This window comes from Oratosquilla oratoria, chromosome 9, assembly GCF_046742065.1.
Source record: "Oratosquilla oratoria isolate Oo_2021 chromosome 9, ASM4674206v1, whole genome shotgun sequence".
NCBI classification, from domain to species: Eukaryota; Metazoa; Arthropoda; class Malacostraca; order Stomatopoda; family Squillidae; genus Oratosquilla; species Oratosquilla oratoria.
Window position 1 is genome coordinate 77809937 of NC_134785.1, and position 21888 is coordinate 77831824.

The following is a 21888-nucleotide window of genomic DNA, read 5'->3' on the forward strand; positions in this document are numbered from 1 at the left end:
CCAACTGTGCCATCGAGTGTGTATTTCCCTAACTGTAGTATACAGAAAAGGAGCAATGCTCGTTGGGTCCCGTCTCCTATTCTCTAATTTTCTGACAAACCTAGATAGACTCAAATTCATGTAAGGTTCCACTTTTAATCTATATCACCTTGTAAGCTATTCCACATATTTTCACATGTACATGGAAAGCTGTATTTCTTCACATTCTTTCGACACGCGGTCTTTCTTCATTTACTTCCATTACCTCTTGAAGCCCCCGCCCCCCTCTTTAAGGAATGCAATCTATCCTCATTAGTGACCTCTTTCTCTTCGATCTTTCTAGGTTGGTAGACCCTGTGTGTGTGTATTTACCTAATTGTAGTGTAAATGTGTGTGTGTGTGTGTGTGTGTGTGTGTGTGTGTGTGTGTGTGCGCGCGCGTCTGTGCATGCGTGCGTATGTGCGCGTATGTGTGTTTTGAATACGCTCGTTTATAATCCTGTCTTTCTTCTCTCGCTCACGTGGCAAGGACAAAACTCGACAACAAACGAACGAACGCACGCGTAGCGGTGAAATGAAATAAAGCTTACGAAGTTGTTTTATTTTGTCTTATTATTTCATTGATCTATTTATTCGTATTCATTCGTTTGTTATATAATATATATATATATATATATATATATATATACATATATATATATATATATATATATATATATATATATATATATATATATATTGTTTATGTAGTTTTTCCCATGCCGAATAAGTATCAAAGAGATGGAGAAAATAGTTTGGCGTTATCAATGATAATGATAATAATAATGATAATAATGATAACAACATCAATAACAACAACAACAATAATAATAATAATAATAATAATACCAATAATAATAATAATAATACCAATAATAATATTATTATTAATAATAATAATAATAATAATAATAATAATAATAATAATAATAATAATAAACAAGTGCCACCCAGTACGGAAAGGGTTTGGTATGTAGAATGAATGACAAAGACCAACTTTAATGTGTCTGGTTCTCAACAGACGATATTACTCGGCTATTCACAAGGATACCAATGTGTGTGTGTGTGTGTGTGTGTGTGTGTGTATATAATATTCATGTGTGTGTATTCTTGTATTGTTTTTGCACACACTATTGTTTCGTCTAATATGTTCCATACATCCACCACTCTGTGGGGAAATGTTTTTTTCAGGTCTCTTCTGTAACTCCTTTTTGATTTTCCTTCCATGTCCTCTTGTGTTTCTCTTATCCCAATTATTAAGTCATCTCTGTCAAAGATTTCCACACCTCTCATAATTCTATAGGTGTTCAACATGTCACCTCTTTCTCTTCGTTGTTCCAAAGTCAGTGGTTCTAGTTTTGATTTTTTTCTTCATATGACACTATTGATAGTGTTGGGGCCATCTTCGTAGTTGCTCTCTGAATTCTCTCAAATTTCCTTATATTCTTTTTAGTACTGGGTGACCATAGTGTCTCTGCGTACTCCAAGTTAGGCCTTTCATTGTAACTAATATTTTCTCTACTATTTCTTCACCCAGGTAAGTAAAAGCCACTTTTATTGATATTAGAAAGTTATAGGTTTCGCCGACAATTTTGTTTGTTTGTCAGGGGACAAATCTTTGTGTGTGTGTGTGTGTGTGTGTGTGTGCGCGCGCGCGCGTGTGAACTTGTTAGGTCTCTCAAATGTAAAAAGTATTTTTGTGTCGTGACGATACTGGAAGTGTCTGAAATTATTAGTTTCGAATTTTAAATATTTACTTATTTCTATGTGTATATATTATTAATCATTTATGCCTTAATTTACTTATTCCTAATTTGTGCATGTATTTATCCATTAAGTATTTATTAAATTATTTATCTATTCATTTCTTATTCAATTATTTATTCATTGTAGATTCTACAAGGATTGAACTGGGAATGACACGCCATGTGTTTGTATAATATTCACATACGGTTCTTTCACTGATCATAACGAATTTCCAAATACGTTTTGATTTGGCTCTCAGGATTTTTTTTTTTGGGAGGAGGGGGTGTTTTTGATGAATTTTGATACCTTTTCTCTTTCTTTGCATCTCAAAGGATTACAAAGGCGGAGCATGCCGACAGGAGACCTTTTGATCCATATCTCGTCAACATCTTTTTCTACATCAGATGTCCATGAAGTGGTATGAATAAAAAATACTATCAAATATCATAACATTATTTAGAAGAAGCTTGGGTGAATCATCATCACCAATACACGTATGATGGATGACAAAGAAATTTAAACAGGGTGCTCATACGAGCATGTCTTCTCTGCCCATTGCTCCTATACCTTTTGATTTACATATCGACATGACATCCTTTCTTTGGTCTCCTATTGTAGGAAGTCTCACTTTTGTCATTATTCCTTTACATGACTTGTCGTTTTGATTTGCGATCATCTTGGTTGTCGCCATTTGTATTCTCTGTTTTTCTTTCCATCTTTCTTTACGTGTACCTCATTGCTTCTGCTTCATCATGTCTTCTTCCATGTAATGAAATATCTTTATATTCATCAGAATTGTTTAAGCATTTCCGGTTTTTGTTGTTGTGATTTTTGGCAACAGATAATCCCCGATTAAAATTCCCAAGTATTTTTCCATCCTTGCCTTTGCTATTAATTCATCTCCCATTGTTGTATATTCTCGTAATTTTTTCCTGTTCTGATTCAATCCAAATATTTTACATTTCTTTGGGTCGAATTTCATCTCCCAATCTTAGTTCCACTCATAAACCTTATCTAAGTCTATTTGTACCAGTTTACATTCCTCTCAAATTTTCACCACCTGGAAATAAATATGCAGAGCTACTTAATTCATAATGTCATTGATATACAACAAGAACATTACAGGTGCCAAAACGGGTACCCTCACTTACACTTCTCTCTCCTGTCCGAGATTTTGTCTTTTGCTACTGTTCTCACATGTACTGTATATCAATTTAAACATACTTTACCCATTCCAGACCTCTTACATTCTGCAACTTTCATACTAGTATTGTGTGTGTGTGTGTGCCCTCGTGCGTACACTAGTTAGGTCTCTCAAACGTATGGTGAACATTAGAGAACTGACTGGACTCAAATTATCATATATTTTAGCATATAATATATATGGTTTACATACATAACGTCGGAAAAATTACTACACTGAACAATATACGCACGCACACACATCTATCTACCATACAAACAAGATTGATACTATTTTTCAGGTTAATAAAATTATTGTTTAAAACTAATACGAACATGTCTGGCAGGAGACAATTTCATCGTCATAAAAAATAAAGTGCACATATGTTAAGAAATTCAGCTTACCGTACAGATGGTCTTGGAATAATTTAGAAATCAATACTGAAATAACTAAAACATAAATAGACAAAATAGAGAGAGAGGAAGAGAACGTACCCGCAAGGAAAATATAAACGTTAACTGACGATGTGACGTAACATGCAGATACGTTTTGTGACTGTAAACGAATACGTCTGGGTTGGAGGCGGAGCCAAACAAACCTCAAAAAAACTTAGTTTGTGTCATTATTAACGCAATTTCTCATTTAATTCTTAGAAATTAGTTTTTAGGTGAGCATTTTTAATAGAAAAGTTAAATAAAAATCGAAATTATTTTATATGGAGAGGGAAATATTTGAATTTAGTAACGTTAGCTGACGGGTGGGGAATGGTGGAGGAGGGGAGGAGGAGAAGTACATCGCGAGTATCTCCAAGCTTCAAATAGAGGGGATCCCGTCTTCACTGTACCACGGGGAGTAAGTGCCATCCGGGAAGAGTGCACTGCTGATCAAATATCATAATTTATTATTGTGCATACACTTACGAAGTTAAATAATAGAAAATACCTCACCCTCTTCATTGCTGCTTCGGTGGCTCTCTTCTGTTTCGGTCTTCCAAAGGTGTGTATAATTTTCTTACTTTGTCTTACGATGTTACAACTACGTGTGGCTACTCAAATCTTTGTTTTGTGCTTATTTTTACATCGCGAGTATATCCAAGCTTCAAATAGAGGGGATCCCGTCTTCACTGTACCACGGGGAGTAAGTGCCATCCGGGAAGAGTGCACTGCTGATCAAATATCATAATTGATTATTGTGCATACACTTACGAAGTTAAATAATAGAAAATACCTCACCCTCTTCATTGCTGCTTCGGTGGCTCTCTTCTGTTTCGGTCTTCCAAAGGTGTGTATAATTTTCTTACTTTGTCTTACGATGTTACAACTACGTGTGGCTACTCAAATCTTTGTTTTGTGCTTATTTTTATATTATCTAAAATACATATAGCCCATTTTAATTGTATAAATGATAACAGATTGAAACTACCCTGGCAATGTATCATCGGTAGGATTGAAAATAATTAAAATGCGTCTACAAATCCCTTGGTGACGGCATTTTGCAAGACTGATATTGTGACTTAAGTTAAATTAATTCGTTTAGCATAAATCAAAATAGTATCTGTAGAAGGCATATTTCCCGAGGGGTTTGTGTAGATTTTTTGTGGCGTATTATTCTGACTTCAGTTAAATTAATTCGTTTAGCATAAATCAAGAAGGCATTATAATTGCCATTTTTTTGTTGTAGCGTTAATTTTCTAGGAGATTTATTTCTAGGGCCGCCGTACAGCTGACTGTCTCTTTTTGAAATTTAACACACCGTATTTGTCCAGCTCCACCCAACATGATATGGTGGTACTTGACCTGTATTTCAGTCAGTAAGAAATTTATATAAGAAATCGTAGCCAATATTTGGGATAGTCATGTCGTGCCATTTGAGAAAAGTGAATGCCGTACATGATAGAAAGATTTTTTTTTTCTCAAATTATTGAGAAAATAATTGTCATGCATTTCAGATTAGTTGAATTTAGTAAAGAGTAGCTTACACGACCACGACAACTGATGAGTTGTAAGAGAAATTGAGATTGTTAGGAGCAAGGATGAAGGATTAAAATTATTCGTGATTATTGTGTGTGAAAATTTTAATGAAGTCATTGTTGGCTTCACTAATTATTCTGATTTAAGTTAATATAAATACCATTGTATCAATAGTTTATCTGTTAATTAATGATGCCAATATCACGAAAGGAGTGGAGGATGTGAATAACAATTGGGATGCACACGTAAGTGTTTGTGCATGGAACAGACAGAAGGAAAGATGTGCAAAATGAAAGTGAATTGATAATACTAAGGATAGGCATCAGCGATTCAACTACCATAGTGAAATGAACTGGACTAGTGAGTTGGGAAACTTTGTCAATGTTCAAACTGCAAATTACAGGCGAGATATACAGTGTTGATTAAGTTAGAGTAATCTTCCTCCAAAAAGTTGATAACATGACATGATCAGACAATCGAAAATCTGATTCGCCGTACGCTGAAACATGCTGCAATGAACGAACATTAAAAAGCGAATATAAGCGAATTGAGAGTAAAAGCGAATTTGAAAGTAAATTCAACCAATGAAAACAAACTGGATCTACGACTTTCTATATCGTATATTACAGTTCTGTAAATATATCAACGTGAGCACATATATACACAATACAATAAAAGAAGACATTTAAAAGTGGAAATTTTGACACCGGATCATATGCAATTGGATATAAAAATGCAAAGAAATTTAAGACGTCGAGGAAAATTGCATATGCATTAAAATGAGGATAATATAGGTTGATTGTTGTTTTAATAAATTAGGTAAAATGAGGCTAATGAACCTGTCAACTCCTCCCCTACACACCCTTCGCACCAAAACGATTTCTTCAGTGACTGTTACGGGAAGGACATAGGCATACAGATTGCGACCAGCCTTCTTGTCCAAGCATGCGTACACAGAAAAGGGTAAATTACCTTCCACTTCTGCTGTGAAGTCTATTGAAACGAGAACGAAATAAAATCTGGAGTAGTAATTTGTTTCTGCGGAGTTCTGGATAGATAGCGATGATTGAACATATGTTGTGGTCATTGTTTTAGTAAACTAAACTACTAATTTCTTTCGACTTAGTTCAGAAGCCTTCCTCAACAAATGTATGGTACCGTCCCCCGTTACCAAACTTGTAATGGCAAGGGAAATGTTTATTATAACGGAAAATAAAACAAGAATGATGATGATGAGGGTATTAATCAACTAAAACTAAAAAGAAAAATATAACTTATTTTAAATTTAAGATTATTCATCACACACACACACACACAATGAAAACACAAGAAACGTATGTTCAAATTGAAACCCATTAGCTTACCTAATTGAGAAACAGTGAGGAAATAAGAAGTAAACTTGTCGCGATCCCCACCTCTAGGACTTGTTAGCCAGTTATTGGATCAATCTAAGTGTCTGTCGTAACGAGTTTTAAAAGAGGCTAATGAGGGCGCGGTCACTACACTTTGGGAGTGCATTTCAAAAGTTTACCTCCCTCGTGGCAAACCAGTTATCTTTCAAATTCGTTCTCCAGTGTGTGCTTTTAGACAGCATAAGTGAGTGACCCCTTAAATTGCTTGTATTGAGGGTAAATAACTTGTTGAAATATAAACTAACGGAACTAAACGCTTTCGTGCATTTCAATCGTAAATGGAAACGGCATCAAGAAGAATTAAGTAACAAACACATGGGTTTAGTGAAGAATTGAATTTGAATTGAAAAAATATTGATAATTTACATAAAAAGGATGTAGGCAATATACTGTTCTTCACCCTCAACCACAGTTTTTTGTTTTACACAGTATATTGTAACAATCTTCGACCAACGTTGCTGGTATATAGTCGTTCATTGATATCACCAACTAGTAAACATGCATTTTTAAATAAGCACTGGCATATAAAACAAGTTTTTGCGGATGTACATACATGTTGATAATTAGTATTAAATTTCCTTCAGTATGGATCTTAACAATTAGTTTCTATTCCATTTCTAATGCCATAGGATATCAGTTTAGTTGGCATGTCTTTTTTAATAGTATGTCATAGACCTCTAACATTATTCTGTATCTGCTGCAGTGTAGTAGCTCTGATAATTTCGTAGTTTTATTATAGTATCATCCTTTGTACCCGTTTCCTGGAGGGCTATAACATCTATATAATATAACATCAGATAAGCATGTACATCAGTGGTTCTAGAGCGTAGACCATTCACATTCCAAGTTAGGATATCAAAACTCTAATCACCCATTATTTATTACCCCCATCTACCTTTGTATTCTCATTTATACAATAATCAATTATACATTTTACCCATTTCAATATTTTGCCATGCAGTGTTTCAGGAATACTGGCCCCCTTCTGAATTATTTCTCTTTACTAGTTTGTCTTGTACCTTCGCTGTGGTTTCAATTTTGTTCAGTCGTATGGTCCTTTTATTTTCCTCTACCATCTTCCGCAGTGTGCGATTTTCCTGTTGTAGTTGCCGTACTACGTTGACAATATCCCACAATTTTCCTGGCACCTTAGCACTTTCCGGTGTCATTGGAATGATCCCCGATGTAGTCCATTTCTATTCGTCGGCAAATTTCCATTTTGTTGCACCCTTTTCTTCCATGCGTTTTTGGGCGGTGGTGGTGGTGGTTCATCAACTGGCCGCAGCTCTTCTTGTTTAATGGGCTGTTTTTCCCCTGTACCTGTACTTTGGAGTTGCACTGTGCGGAGCTCTTTTCGCATAGCACGGAGCCTGCATTATGTTTGCCAGAACAGTTGCAGCACTGCGGAGTAACACACTGCCCATTTTTTATTTTGATTCCACAATCCAAGGAATTATGTTTGTCCCCACAGTGTTGACACCGAAAGTCGCTCTGACATTTCCATGCCATGTCCCCACTTTGAACACTTAACACAACACTGGCTGTTCTATAAATTTTGCTATCTTCCTTCATAAGAGCAAGTACCTGATTCTTTTTTACACCCCTTACCACACGACGTTTAGCCCAAATAAAGCGTTCATTGTCCAATAGGAAGTTAGAATCTAATAACAGGGTACATGAATACTATTACCTTAGTGAGTTTCTCGTTAGGGTCAGGTATCTTCATAATGACAATATTAAATCCAACGGTGGTTAGAATCTGCACTGTCTCATATCCTTCCACAGTCAAGTATGTTCTGTTACGCCCTTCTTTGAGAAGTGATTTGAATTGTTTACGCTCCCTTCTTAGAATGGCGACCGATAACAATTATTCGTGTAACGTCAGCTGCGTATCTCTCGGAAAGTACAATTTCTTCCTCTGTAATAACATTGCTTGTCTGTTTCGCTCCTGTCACCGGGCACCTTCACTATCATCCGCTGTTTTGTCGTCGCCTCTTGTTTCTCCTGTTAACTACCTCCTGCCATTTCATATCCGTTGCATCTACAGGTCTTGGCCATTGCACTTCCATATCCGATTCGCTATCAGATGCAAGTCACGTTTCAATAATGCTATTGCAGTTCTCTCTTCCTTTAAATTGTTTCCAAGTTCCTGTCCACCACTCGCTCCAACCATGATGAAAGGCGTGGGGGTTACAGGACGTTTCGCTACATGGGCAGTTCGCTACCAACCATTTCGCTACATTGTTCGGTCATTTCGCTACATTGTTCGGTCATTTCGCTACATTGTTTCGGTTGTTTCGCTACATTGTTCGGTTGTTTCGCTACACTTTTTTCGCATTTGTGATCCGGTTATCATATAAATACGATGTGTGCAGGTTTATAAGTAAATTTATAGACGACAGAAAAAGAATTTGCATAATGAGGCGATTTGGCAATAAAATAGTTTTTATCGGGCCTTGTTTTATGGAATCGCCAGGGAGATTATCCGGCAGATAATTATAAAACGGTGACTTATCATGCACATTACTATTAGAATGCTCGTCCATTTCATGCACATGACGTTCTACTATGTATGTCATGTGCGTGAAATGAAGGGGCATTCTAAAATGAACATTTGAAATCTTTAAATTTAGTTGGAATTTGGGTGGGGACCTAGAGTATTTAAAACTGGTATGGATAATTCTTAATTTTTATTTATTTTTTCTTGCTTTTATTCGAAATGAACTTATTGTTTTTGTAAAGTATGAAACTCAACACCAACATAGACAGGAAATGGTCGTAGAGGGCTCGGAAAGCTAGTTGCCAATCTTTTTGTTACAAACAGCGTCTAGATATCGTATTCGCCCAGCTTACTTGTAGCCCAGTGGTCGGGGTTCGCAGGTCAGTACAAATTAACTTAGAAATGAAATTGAATATTTTACACTTCAAATGGGGTTAAAGTTCCTTTTATTGCAAAGAAAAGAAATTTATATATTGCAAAGAAAAGAAACATGCTGTTTGGACGCACAAAAACAGACTTTCAGCATCACCACTTATCGGTGATCTGTTTGATGTATCACGTATCAAATTTATACATTTTTATGTGCCGGTTTAGTATGTGGCCTACGATTTTTTTCTCTGGTATAGTATGTGGCCTACCTATTCGACGCACCGAGGAACGCGCCAAGCTTTGCAGTATATATAGTTTGTAATCTTTAAGTAATAACAGCTCGTCTGTGATTCCTTTGTCATCACTGTTTAACAGAGGTACGGTTTTCAAATTTTACCATTACGTTTTAATGTTGTTTTTTAAAGTGTAACTTACTAGTTTAAACTTGTTGCTATATTCTAATTATTTGTTTATATGGTCCATGGGTGTTCGGGTTGATTCAAGGACGAGATGCGAGGTACTTATGTGGAGAAGCGAAATGCAGAAACCCTTATACCAATCATCCAAAGGGAAGTGGAAGTTGGTTCGTTAATCCACTCCGATGAGTGGGCCGCTTATCGTCAACTACAACAAGTAAAATTTCATCATGCGACCGTTAACCATCAACACCACTATGTTGATTCAGCTACTGGCGTTCATACTCAAAAAATTGAAAGATCGTGGTTGGAAAGTAAAATAGACATTCTGAAGAAAAAGCGTGGAGTCCCTTTTCATCACTTCCAATGGCATCTTGATGAATACTGCTGGCGGTATTCAAAGGGACCTGATGGCGACTTATTTTTATGCATTTTGCAGGATATCCGAGAAATTTTTGTATGACTTGTTAATAAATTGATTTTTAATTATTAAATGAAAACATTTTCAAAGTATTGTTGTTTGTTTCAAAATTTTCCTGAGGTAGGACACATTTAAATAGGGTAGGCCACATACTAAACCAGTTTCAAAGAGGTAGGCCACATACTAAACCGGCACCCATTTTTAATGGTTCATAACAAAATAAAAGTGGTAGACCACGTACTATACCAAAGGAAAATTTCGTAGGCCACATGCTATATCGGCACCTATACTATGGTTTGGGAGCGCTAACCGCGGCCAAACTAAAGCGGAACGCACCGAGGAATGAGCCCACCTCTGATAATGTGCATAAGTCACTATTTTATAATTGTCTGCCGAATAATCTGCCTGACGATTGCATAAAACAAGGCCCGATAAAAACTATTTCATCTATAGCCAAATCGCCTCATTAGGCAAATTATTCTTCTGTCGTCTACAAAGTTACTTTATAAACCTGCATACATCGTATTATTATCATATTCGGATCATAAATGCGAAAAAAAACTAGCGAAACGACCGAACAATGTAGTGAAACGACCGAAACAACGTAGCGAAACGACTGAACAATATGTGTGTTATAGAAATACAAAACCTAGTTCAAATAATTTCTGAAATTATATTGGAGTAACATTGAGATTTCATCCAGTGGATTAGTCTGAATAGGGTACAAGTACTAGGTAAACTCGTTTTCAAAATTTTTTTAAAGTTTGGTGAAAGGGGATTGCCCAATGGGCTAAAGTGTTTGATTTCTGAGTTAAAGTTTGATAATATGCATCCATTTGTCAGCCACCCCATCTTTAGGAGAAAACCTATAGTGTGTGTGTATACATACATATATGAAAGAAGTTGATCAGGTAATTCCTATGTATTCATATATATTTTTTTCTTTTTGTCTTCTTTGAAGTATACCACCTAAAGTTATAAAGTGAGGACAGTCTTCCAGAAAAAGAACAAACTTGAGGAGAGCAACATTCAGTTCTTAAGTGATCTTTTCTTTTCACAGAATAATGAAGAAGAAATCAACTGATGTGGAGTTTCTGGAGTTGTACATCACTGAAGAGGAGGGTAACCAGCCTTGCCACCACACACTCCTCCACCTACCTCGACTTGAGAGTTTAACAAGAGGTCATGACATGGAAGGTGAAGACACTTACAACCTTCTGATGGCTGATGTCTCAGCCTCCATGTACCTTTCTTGGAGGTTGCTGGTCTCTGGGTGGAACAACCATGTGGCTCCATACCTCAGAGGGAGGACGGAGGTCTATGTGTTTGACGATGTGGTAAAACTGGTGAGGAAGAACGGCTTCCTCTCTGAGGCAGACTTCAAAGGTGGCATGACTGATCTTCACCAAGCCTTTTCCACCATCATGCACTGTATCACTACCTGTAGGGAGAAGAACACAAGGATTTTTTTCATCACAGACGGGGAGCACACGGTCCCCCAAGGCAACCCCAAGGCTGTCTTAGAGCAAATGGCCACTCCTGAGGGGAAAAGGTGTGAGGTCTTCATTTGGGGAACAGGCACATCCTTCCCTGTACGGCACAGTCTGGACATCCAGTGGCGGCTACACAATGGCAATGCCAATATGCCCACTCTCTTCTGGTCAAAGAAACCACAGGATATAGAAGAGGTAGCTGAGGACATAGGGACCTACCTTGTAGGATCTTCTGGTCTTGTCACTCTTAGCCATCCTGGATGCCTAGTACCTGGTCTTCCGGAAAGACTAGAGTTTCACAGAGGGGAGTGGATCTATATGCAATGTGACCCAGACACGCTTGGCAGCCTCTCGGTCTCGACGAACAAAGGGATGATAACACCATGTCAACATGAGTGCCGTCAGTTTACTATGGACTTGTTCCTTGATGATGTCTTACCCCAGTGGAATTCACAATTAATCCAGATGCATAAGCTTAAGAAACCCCTTCCAGATGAAATTTTCCTTTTAATTGAACGAATCTTCGAGTCCCTTGTTCATCTTATGCCAGCAGGGGACCTGAAGACCGTTGAAGGACGTCTTTCCTGGAGGAAGGCTAAGGAGGCAAGGGTCTGGTTCCAGACCTTCACCAATCAGATTAAAGCCCTACTGACAAAAGAGAAGTTTGTAGACGAGATGGAACTGGCAGAAACCATTCTTCTTACGACTGTAACCACCCGAAAGCATTTTATTAGGGGACTTAAACTTGGTCATATGGAACAAGACTATGCTGAAGACTGCAGGGTCTTTATGCATGCCTACAACCATATCAGGGAGAAGTTGAAAACCCTTGATGTTGAACAGAAAGACTGCTGCTGCATTACTCTATCTTCAACCATCAGTGACCTCAGGGATGAAAGATTTCCTGAACTAATGAAATTCAACAAATTTGAATTTCTGAAGACTTTCACCATATCGGGCCTTCCCGTATTTTGTTTTCGTGACTCAGCTGAACTCAATCCTTGGTCTTTCAAAATAGACAGGATACTGACTTCCCCTTTTGGCATCTTAAGCCAGGTGGCCCTGGAGGAATATGCCAGTTTCATAGCTAATGCCATGGGTCAGGAGGATAAAGAAGTGCACCTTCAGCAAGGCTTGGATGTGAGTAGCTGCAATGCAGTGGTCCCCATCTTTCCTGCTGCCATGGCCAAAGTCATGAAGCCTTTGGTTCACACAAACTTCTATGCCATGTGTACCACATTTGCTTTGCTCAAAAACCCTGACATCGTTGATGACAGAATTCATATGGGAGGACTTGCAGCAGTTTGGGTAAAAACTTTATTGGACCACCCCATGGCTTCTCAACGGCCCAAATTCATCAGGGAACGTCTGGAAAACATTGTGTCCACAGCCACACTTTACCTGGACTTGCCAAGATTTGCCACGTATTTGAAGGTACTCTTAACTGATCCTCCCCGTGCCCTTATGAAAGAGTGTCCACAAAGATACCCTGAGGAAGAGCATATTAAGTGTGAGTCCCTGCTCAAACCTCTCTTTCTGTTGTACATGGGTCAAAGGACAGGATGCCAAGTCCGCCATCAACTCAAAATTAACATTGTGAGGCTGGCAGCAGTAGAGTTCCTGGGACGATGTTTGCCACACTCAGCTGTAGACAAGTTTCCCTTCACAGCATGCTTCATGCAGGGGATGGGTGAAGAAAGAAATAGGAAAGAATGGCTTCATGGAAAGCTCCAGGAGTTTTCTAAAAATATACTGGCTTCAAAAGGTAATCTGGTGGGTAGGTTTTACTTCCCGGAACTAATCAAGAAGTATGTGTTCAGGTTACTTAAGGAAAAACAAGAAGTGCTTAATGAAGTTCTTAAGTCAGCTGTAGACCCAAGAGTGACCGGGATAGAGAAGCTTGGTAGCATCCATAACTGCGGTGATGTGACTTGGTCAAGTCTGCAAACATGTTCCATTGAGTTGGGTCTTTCAAAAGAAGAGGTAAAGTACATCTTCAGTGACAATAATACCTTCATCTTCATGTTTCATGCACTTACCCACACCAGTTCTGTCAAACGGATGAGTGTTCCCACCAGTGACTACAATACCTGTTTGAATAAGGTCAAGACAGAAATATTAAAGGAACTGAAGTATTGTGTAAGAGAGGTGGTTCTTGAGGCAGTGTTAAGACAATGGCAGGAGGAGTATGATGCCTGTCATAGTGTCTTGGTTAGGCCCATGACACAGACACAACTCATTGGGGAGGCCATCATGAAAGGCATTGATGTGACAAAGGAGACCTTTGACCAAGTGTACCCCCACTACAGTAAGGAACTAGGCCTACTTCGCAATGCTTGTCAGTCTGCTAGATGTCCCTTCTACCTCCAACCAAGACGATCATTTTCTCAGCATGTAGCAGCCGGGCGTCAACCTGGGAAATTTTGCCATTGTCTGCACAAAGTAGCTAGTGGTGAAGGGGATATCAGCATCAAGGTAGAGTTCTTAAAGTCTTTCAACCATGAGACAGTTGCAACCAATCCAGATATTTTTGAAGTATGTCAGAGAAGTGTAGAAACTCTTTCTCTCATGTACCAGCAATATATACTTGTGTCTAACAATTAGATATGTAAATTTCTAGTAATTTTTGTACAAGATATGTAATACTAAAAAACAAAAAACAAAAAAAAAACAGGGTAAACTGCAATCTCAGGGACGACTCAATAAGTTCAAACTTGGATGTATATGAAGGTGGATTTGAAGATTTCCAGACACAGCCATCTGTGACATAAATAGTATGTAAAATGGGATTCAGGAAAAGGGGATGTAGCTAATATAATTTAGAAATCTGAATAGTTTATAATAGAAAATTTCAATCATTCAATGCATCTTCTGTTCCCTCCAGTCTTCCTCATCCCACATATTGTACTGTCTTTACCCATTTAACATTTTCTTCTTGAAATATTCCTATTCATTCTCTACTCTTTCTCTTTTATCCTTCACTGCCTTCCATATTTCCCTCTGTTTCTAGTATTTTTTTTTTCTATAGTTTTCTCACTTCTGCATTTGTTTACCTCCCCTCCTCTCTCTGTTTCTGTTCTACCTGGTAAGGGTCTGAAAATCCCCTGTTCTCTCCTGAATGCTTTAATGTGCAGAACTCTTTCAGGCTGTATTTACACCAAGCAAATCAAATTTATTCAAGAAAAATCAACATGATTCAGGAATCATGTTGATTTGCCACACTAGTTTCAATGTAACTGTTTACACCAGGTGAATCAGCATGACTTGAATTGACTCAAATTGCCTGATAGAAATGGTTACATTGAAAATAGTGTGGCGAATCTACATGATTAATGAATAGTGTTGCTTCTTCATGAATAGAATCAATTTGATTCACTTGGTGTAAACACAGCCCCAATCCTCCTTTTGAACACTGTCCATTAAGTTCAATCTCTCAGACTTCCATATCCTGTACTCCACCAAATTCCCCCAGAAATCAACTGAACACAGAAAGTACTTTTCAAGACAGGCAATTGCACTACCATGCCAAGTTCAGGTCACCACCCTGCTGTTAAAACAATAGTAAAACAATTGACTTGGTGGCAGATACCAATTGCCCAGAAATCAACCACCAGACAACAGACAGCTTTTTTCTGCATTCTTCATTCCAGACAGCAACATGAAATCTATATTTTTGAACTGGCAGCTATGTATCTCCTGTAAATAAGATCTAGGACAATGGATTGACTGATTCATCCCTTCCATAAAAATAATTTATACCCGCAAATAGTATTTATATACCCTCTCAATCATTGAAGATGATGAGAGTAACTGATCTTGCTTCCTTGGAATCCTTGCATAATAAGGTCATAATTTTGTGCTTCTCTCCATATTTATGTATTTATTTATATATTTAATAAACTTATTTTTTTTTTTACATGTTTGTTCCTATCCTAGTAATGCTTGCATGTCAACATTAGCCAATTTGAGTTTGTAAATGAACCGTAATATGTTGTAAGGGTGGATGGGTAGAAATGGAATAACTTACCTATCAGACAATCAATAGTAATGAAAATTGAACCATTCTAACAAAAATTATTATAATAAATTGTCAAAGTCACATGAGTCCTACAGAAAACAATACCATAGCCTTCAACCCTGCAAAAAGATGTTACAAAATGTAACAAATTGGGAAAAGGGGGTGGAAAATATTTATGAATTTAGATTATTTGTTTTTATCTTAACCCAATCCAATCCAGGTTCGGAAAAGAGGAATTCATTTTAAACTTATTTACACAAACAAAAAAATAAAAATGAAAACCCTTTTGTTACAGAAATATTACAATTTAAGTATTAAAAGACAAAAACCAGAAGATAAGAAATGGTACAAAATTCATGTGATGATTTCTTTTATATTATTTAACCCTAAGAACACATGTGTACAAACAACAGGTGGGAAAATAACACTTGGAAAAACAAAAGTAATGAAAAAGATCACGCACGGGAACGAAAAGGAAAAAGCCAGATTGACATTCCTAATTCATGAACCCAAAAGGTGACCTTGTAGTGGTTTGGTTCGAACAAGCCAGGGAAAATGAAATTCACTTTGGTCTCTTATTCTAATCTCTTTAGTAAAACCACAAGTAATAGCCACTGGTTAGTGGATCTGATCAGTCGTAGCTGGACGGTGAGCCTAACGTCAGAGGCGGTGGCGGCTGATGACGGCGAGGCTCGATGGAACTGCTACAAGACTGGACGAGATGTTGTTGCTGCTGCCGTGGCTATTACCATTCTGTCCTGACTAGCCGCCGCTGCCCTATTTAAGGGTCGCTCGCGGCTCAGCGTAGTTGGCAAGAGAGGTCGCTAGCCGCTCGAGAACCATTTGCTGGCTCCTGATTGGCTAGCTCATATTCACCTCTTGCCAACTATGGGAAGTGTGTGACCGCCTGTGGCTGCGTCACTACAACCTAACAAACTGGTAAAAGCCCCCCCCCCCCGTAATGAAATACACGTAAGTAATGGGAAATTAAAGAGTGGAGAATACAGAGATTGACGATAGCCTAATACATCAACTCGAAATCTATCCCAAAAGGTACTGGAGACCATGGGACTAAGAGCAGGATTAAAGGTCACCCATGAGAACAAATTGAAAAAAACAAAGCCTGATTGACACATCTTATTCAAAGAAACTTAAACCCAAATGGAAAAAAACCACGGGATTAAGAAAGAAATTATGGCAAAAAGCCTAACTTGACACACCAGATTCAAATTTCAATCTCAAAAGGGGATCCTAAACCTTGCACCCAAACTTAGGATGTACTTCCTACAACTTGTGTTAAAAACCTAGGTGCTTTACATACCTTAGGTGATGGGGGAATGTCTTCCTCAAGGAGACAGGTATGGCCTGTATTGATCCGTCAAAACGAAGAAAAAAAGAGCAAACAAGCAAGAGGGTCCCTATCTTTTAAAGGATTGGCAAGTGACCTGATAGGACAATGGAGCTATCAAGGCCAAAAGGACAAACAGGAAGTTTTTCCCTATCCCACTTTGAAAAACAGCATAGAAGCCTAACCCACTTACAACCCTTAAAATTACATACACAAAACTAATATGCATGTACATGATAAGACCTTAATACTAATACAAAAAAGTAAAAAGGACTACAAAAATAAAATGGCAACTTTACGTGCATGCACACGTCTAGCCAGTCGGCTGGGAATTGAGGGCAACATTCAAATAAAATATATAATTTTGAAATACAAAGAATTGTATGGCATAGTGGACTAACCTATGTTAATTTGTCAACAAATGATGATGGAATGCTGGCTACATTGCATCACAAAAGACGCTGCTGACCTGACCATTGCTAGACCTACCTACTGGGTATGTCAAACTTGGACGCAGCTGGGCAATAAGAGAGGGGGGGGTGAAAACTGTGTGCTGGGCGACTACTTGGGACCATCACTACAAAGAGAACACGTGAACATTCAAGATACGTGACAAAAATCAGTGGATCACTGTTCCCAATCTGTTGGATATGAGGTGTGATTTACTTGCACTTCTGTTCTTGTGGATAACCTCATGATACAGTTGTACGTTACATTTCCCTCTATCTTAGAATAGTGAATTTCCAAACTCCAGATAATTTACTTTGGAGAATTGATGGTAGAAGGATTGAAATCTCCATGATCAACCTGCAGTGTTAACCTCGGATTTAGTACATTTCCTTTAACATGTGAGGGTGATGCTGGTTTACTTGATTATTAATATTCTTACTTTTTTTTTATTTATTCATTTTTTTAAAGGGGGGATCCTTTAAGTTTGCTCACTCATCACCACACTACATGGATAGAAGCACTGGTAAACTACAGTCCATAACTGCACATGATTCTGTGCCACCACAGGTCTGCCAGTGTCTGCATTTTATGGTTACTATTTGTGCCTGGAAGGCAATGGGTGGGTTGGGGGGAGGTTGAGGGAGTATGTGTGAATGATATTTTGATGCAGCCTGAAGGGATTTCTCCCCATCTTGTTTTCTGCATGAGGGGATGGAGTCACTGATTAAAGTGGCCTTGCTGTGGATGTGCTGTGCCTTGCTGCAATGCTTCTGACCCAGGTCAGTGGGTGAGATGCAGGGATGACCCATCATCCAGGAGGAGCAAAGAAAAGAGGGAGGGAGAGAGGGGTGGTGAATGGGAGATGAATGGGTGGGAATGTATTTATACCTTTGACTCAAGCTACCTCCCTTGGTATATATATGTATGTTTGTGCCTTACACTTCTTAACCTTTGTGGATGTAACTAAGCTAGGTAATTTTAGGTAAATGTTGCCATTGCTTTGTAAATAAATGCTTTCCATATTGCCACTGGATCTACATTTCCATTGTTATTGTTGCTAACACAACAAAATACAAATTTGTTGTGTGCATCACCTGGCTGCAGTCACATGTATCCTCACCTCATCCTACAAAACTTTACTACAGTGATAACAGTTCATAAAATATGACGTGTTATTTATGAAAAAGAAATATTTGGAAACTTAGTGATATCAATCATGAAACTTTAGTATCTGACATTTTTTTTTTTTAAGTTTGCTTCAGAAATCACTGTATACTTTTTTTTTTGGTTCAAATACCATCAGGTTTGGGTTTCTCTGAATCTATGTCCCAAGTCTTAAAGATAGAGGATTATGCATTCAAAGCAGTATACTGCAGTGTGAAGATAACAGTGCCTGGGACCAGCTTGCATATATGGCAGGGTTTGTTTATTGGGAACACTAATCTCAAAGAAAGACAGTAGTAGATTGGTTCTAAGTATTCTGAGAATTAGAGGTGCCTCGTCCTGTCAATAAGGAAATATCACATAGTTGGATGGGATACAATGAAAGGATCTGCTGTTCCCTCTTTGATTTTGTTGTAATTACCCAAGAGTACTAATTGTTATCACCGTAGTTTGAGTGACCTCATTATGGGGTGGCAACCCAGCCAGGTGACAGGCAGAGATGTTTTCCTAGTCCCCTCCCAATACAGGGTGAGCAGTATGGATTTTAGAGGGCTGCTCAGTTGTGTTGACTGCTCCCACACTATATTTCCTTTCAATTCCCAGTACAGATCAACAGCCTGTTAAATGGGTTGTGACTAAGAACTTCTTGAGTCTGAGATCAGCATCTCCAGCCCCCACCATCACTGATGAACTTGTGCTAGCAATGGAATGGTGGATTGTTATAGGCTGTGGTTTTCCACTGCTTCTGTCCTTGTGGACAATCTACCACTGCCATCATACAATAATCTTGCATTTCATGTATTGTACTAGTTAGTCAAAAGGAATGTCCAATTATTTTCAGTTGCTACCTCACAGTAATGGAATATCCATTCATTTTCAGTTGCTCCCACCTTCTCTGGTTGAAGTTGACACTAGAAGTGGTGATGAGGTAGCAGCTAGCCTTCCTCTAGGAAAGGTTTGGAAGGAGACTTCACCCCCAAATCTATGGAATAGGGCCATGGATAATGAAGGACAAATTGAAGACATTTACAATTTCATTTTATATATAGTTTAAAATCAGAAATAACAATATCCTAAAAGGCACAATTTTCCATGACTTGGGCAAGTTGATCTGATTTAAGAACCGATGTTTGGTTGCAGTTGAATCTACAAAATACAACAAAGTGTAACCATAGCTACTAGTTGGTGGCCAGCACTGGGGAATATGATTTAAACATTTAATATACAACACAATATGGAGGGGGAGGGTACAAGAAGTCTGTAAAAGCAGTAATTTTTTGACGAGTGACGGGGCACGTGAGAGGACTGGAGATGGCGAATGTATGGTTTGACATGAATGGGTTCTGTTAGGGTTGTGTGATGTTGTCATATATGTTTAATATACTTAAGGATGAAATTGTAAAGGATGTAAATGCAACAGTACTAGGCAGAGCTTTGGTATTGGTGGATATAAACGGCATGGGAAGTGAATCAAGTGTTATCTGCAGATTGTACTCCATTTGTGGCTGATTTTGAGGTGAGGAAAGCTGTTGGTGATTAGTTTGGTAAGTGTGTGAGAAGAAAACTGAGTGAATGTGGCAAATGGTAGTGTTATGAGATATACAATGAATGTTAATGATGCCAGGCAAAATGAAAATGTGAGCAACGAGATGCTTGAGAAAATTAATTTTTTTCATCTGGGGCTGCATAAAATGGCAAATGGAGGGGATGCAAGTTACATAGTTTAAGGAAGAGAGTAAATGCCTGGGTGAAATGGAAAGAGTGATGTGCAATAGATATCTGGAAATAATATTACCTCAAGATGCACCAACTAGAAACCCGCAGGTCCACAGTGGCTGGTAATGGTTCTGGGTTTTTGCCATGGATCTCTGGAAACTTTTACTTTTGTTTGTGCTGCGAGTGTAAGAAAATATTTTTGTCACTGGTTTATCATAGTAGAAGAAGAAGGAAGAGGAGAAGAAGAAGAAGAAGGAGGAGGAGGAAGAGAAGAAGAAGAAGAAGAAGGAGGAGGAGGAAGAGAAGAAGAAGAAGGAGGAGGAGGAAGAGAAGAAGAAGAAGGAGGAGGAGGAAGAGAAGAAGAAGAAGGAGGAGGAGGAAGAGAAGAAGAAGAAGGAGGAGGAGGAAGAGAAGAAGAAGAAGGAGGAGGAGGAAGAGAAGAAGAAGAAGGAGGAGGAGGAGGAGGAGAAGAAGACGACGACGACAGGGAAAAAATAAAAGTCAAGCTGATTGAGAGATTGTGAGGGCTCAGTCTGGAGGCAGTGTCAGTCACTCAATATGGAAATGAAGGTGCTGACAGGTTTTGAAGATGGGCTGTGGGAATATGATTCTGATACCTGTCATGCAGGTATCCATTGCTGGTCCCAAGTAAAGTATTTGGGAATGAATGCAGAGAAGGCTGTATGGAGTAACTGTACAGAGGAGAGATGGAAATGTATGAAAGGAAAAGAGATATTTAAGATTGTGATTGAAAGAATAATGTATGTTTGAAGAATGAATGAAATAAGACTTGAAAATGAGGAAGAGAACTGGTGTGGGGAGAAAGCAGTTTGAAAAGGTGGGCTAGAATTGTGGTAGTTTGGACATGTGAAGAACATTAATGAGGAATGTGGAAAGCACTAGTGGAGTAAATTCAAGAGGAAGACCTAATATCAACTATTGCACAAGTTTCCTGAACTTGGAACCCATCCGCCCCACAGCAACTGGCAACAGTCCTTGAGCCCTCCATGAGATGTTTATGGGGAGAAACTTTGGACTGATGTGTGTGTTGTATTAGTGGCAGTTGCTACATGTCTGTTCTCCATATTCAAAAAGGTAGAGGAAACACAGTTGAAGTTGATGAATAAATATCTTGGGGTCCTATCTGTAGACCAAGTGTCAGCCCCTTGGGGACGCACCCCCCATATGGTAGTGAGATGTTGACAGGCTCTGATGGTGGAAGGGCCAAGGAGATAATTTCCTTTGGCAACTAACTTGCAGATCTACCATGTGCATGTACCCTTTGTAATCAAGGAAGACATAGAAATATATGAATGGGTAGGGTGGAAGGATCTATAGATGCATGTGATGTGTCAGTACAGTGGGGAAGAGTGAATGCAAGAGATTGGCATATACAAAGGGGGGTTGTGAATCAACAAATGGAACATGCATCCTGAAGGGTTGTTCCCCACATCTGATCAATAGATGAGTGGATGTAGAGGGGTTGCAGTACAGTGAGGCAACAGCCACAAACCAGCTTTGGCTGTTGGGCTCTGGTTTGGTTCAGCTGTACCTTACTCCACTATTTGACTCATACACTGTAGTAGGAGGAACATGGCCCACAATGTGTTGAGATAGAAGTACTACGAGGGCATCTTTTGATATGTGTGTGTACTTTGATGTTGT

At 38.5% G+C, this 21888-nt stretch overlaps 2 protein-coding genes across 3 annotated transcripts in view; one reads left to right on the plus strand and one right to left on the minus strand.

The window, feature by feature from the left end:
• Positions 1 to 8386, minus strand: part of LOC143028116 (uncharacterized) — a 47353-nt gene extending 38967 nt beyond the window's left edge. Inside the window, exons 1-4 of the mRNA XM_076189751.1 lie at positions 8344 to 8386; positions 7649 to 7989; positions 7348 to 7524; positions 5415 to 5425 (exon numbers count right to left, since the gene is read on the minus strand). Of these exons, the coding sequence (XP_076045866.1) occupies positions 5415 to 5425; positions 7348 to 7524; positions 7649 to 7989; positions 8344 to 8386 (572 nt within the window). The remainder of the gene's footprint in view (positions 1 to 5414; positions 5426 to 7347; positions 7525 to 7648; positions 7990 to 8343) is intronic.
• LOC143028628 (uncharacterized) lies at positions 4066 to 15382 on the plus strand. Of its 2 annotated transcripts, none has more exons than XM_076191021.1 (2): positions 4066 to 4227; positions 11095 to 15382. In XM_076191021.1, the coding sequence occupies exon 2, from the start codon at positions 11099 to 11101 to the stop codon at positions 14129 to 14131; it is 3033 nt and encodes a 1010-aa protein (XP_076047136.1). In that variant the 5' UTR covers positions 4066 to 4227; positions 11095 to 11098; the 3' UTR covers positions 14132 to 15382. The 2 variants fall into 2 exon arrangements, with proteins under 2 accessions (XP_076047136.1, XP_076047137.1); XM_076191022.1 differs by lacking the exon at positions 4066 to 4227 and adding an exon at positions 6364 to 6512.
• The last annotated feature ends 6506 nt before the right edge of the window (positions 15383 to 21888 follow it).

What these genes read in the sequence shown, in the direction of transcription:
- LOC143028628 (XM_076191021.1), top strand. Translation starts at nt 11,099, where the DNA reads ATGAAGAAGAAATCAACTGATGTGGAGTTTCTGGAGTTGTACATCACT.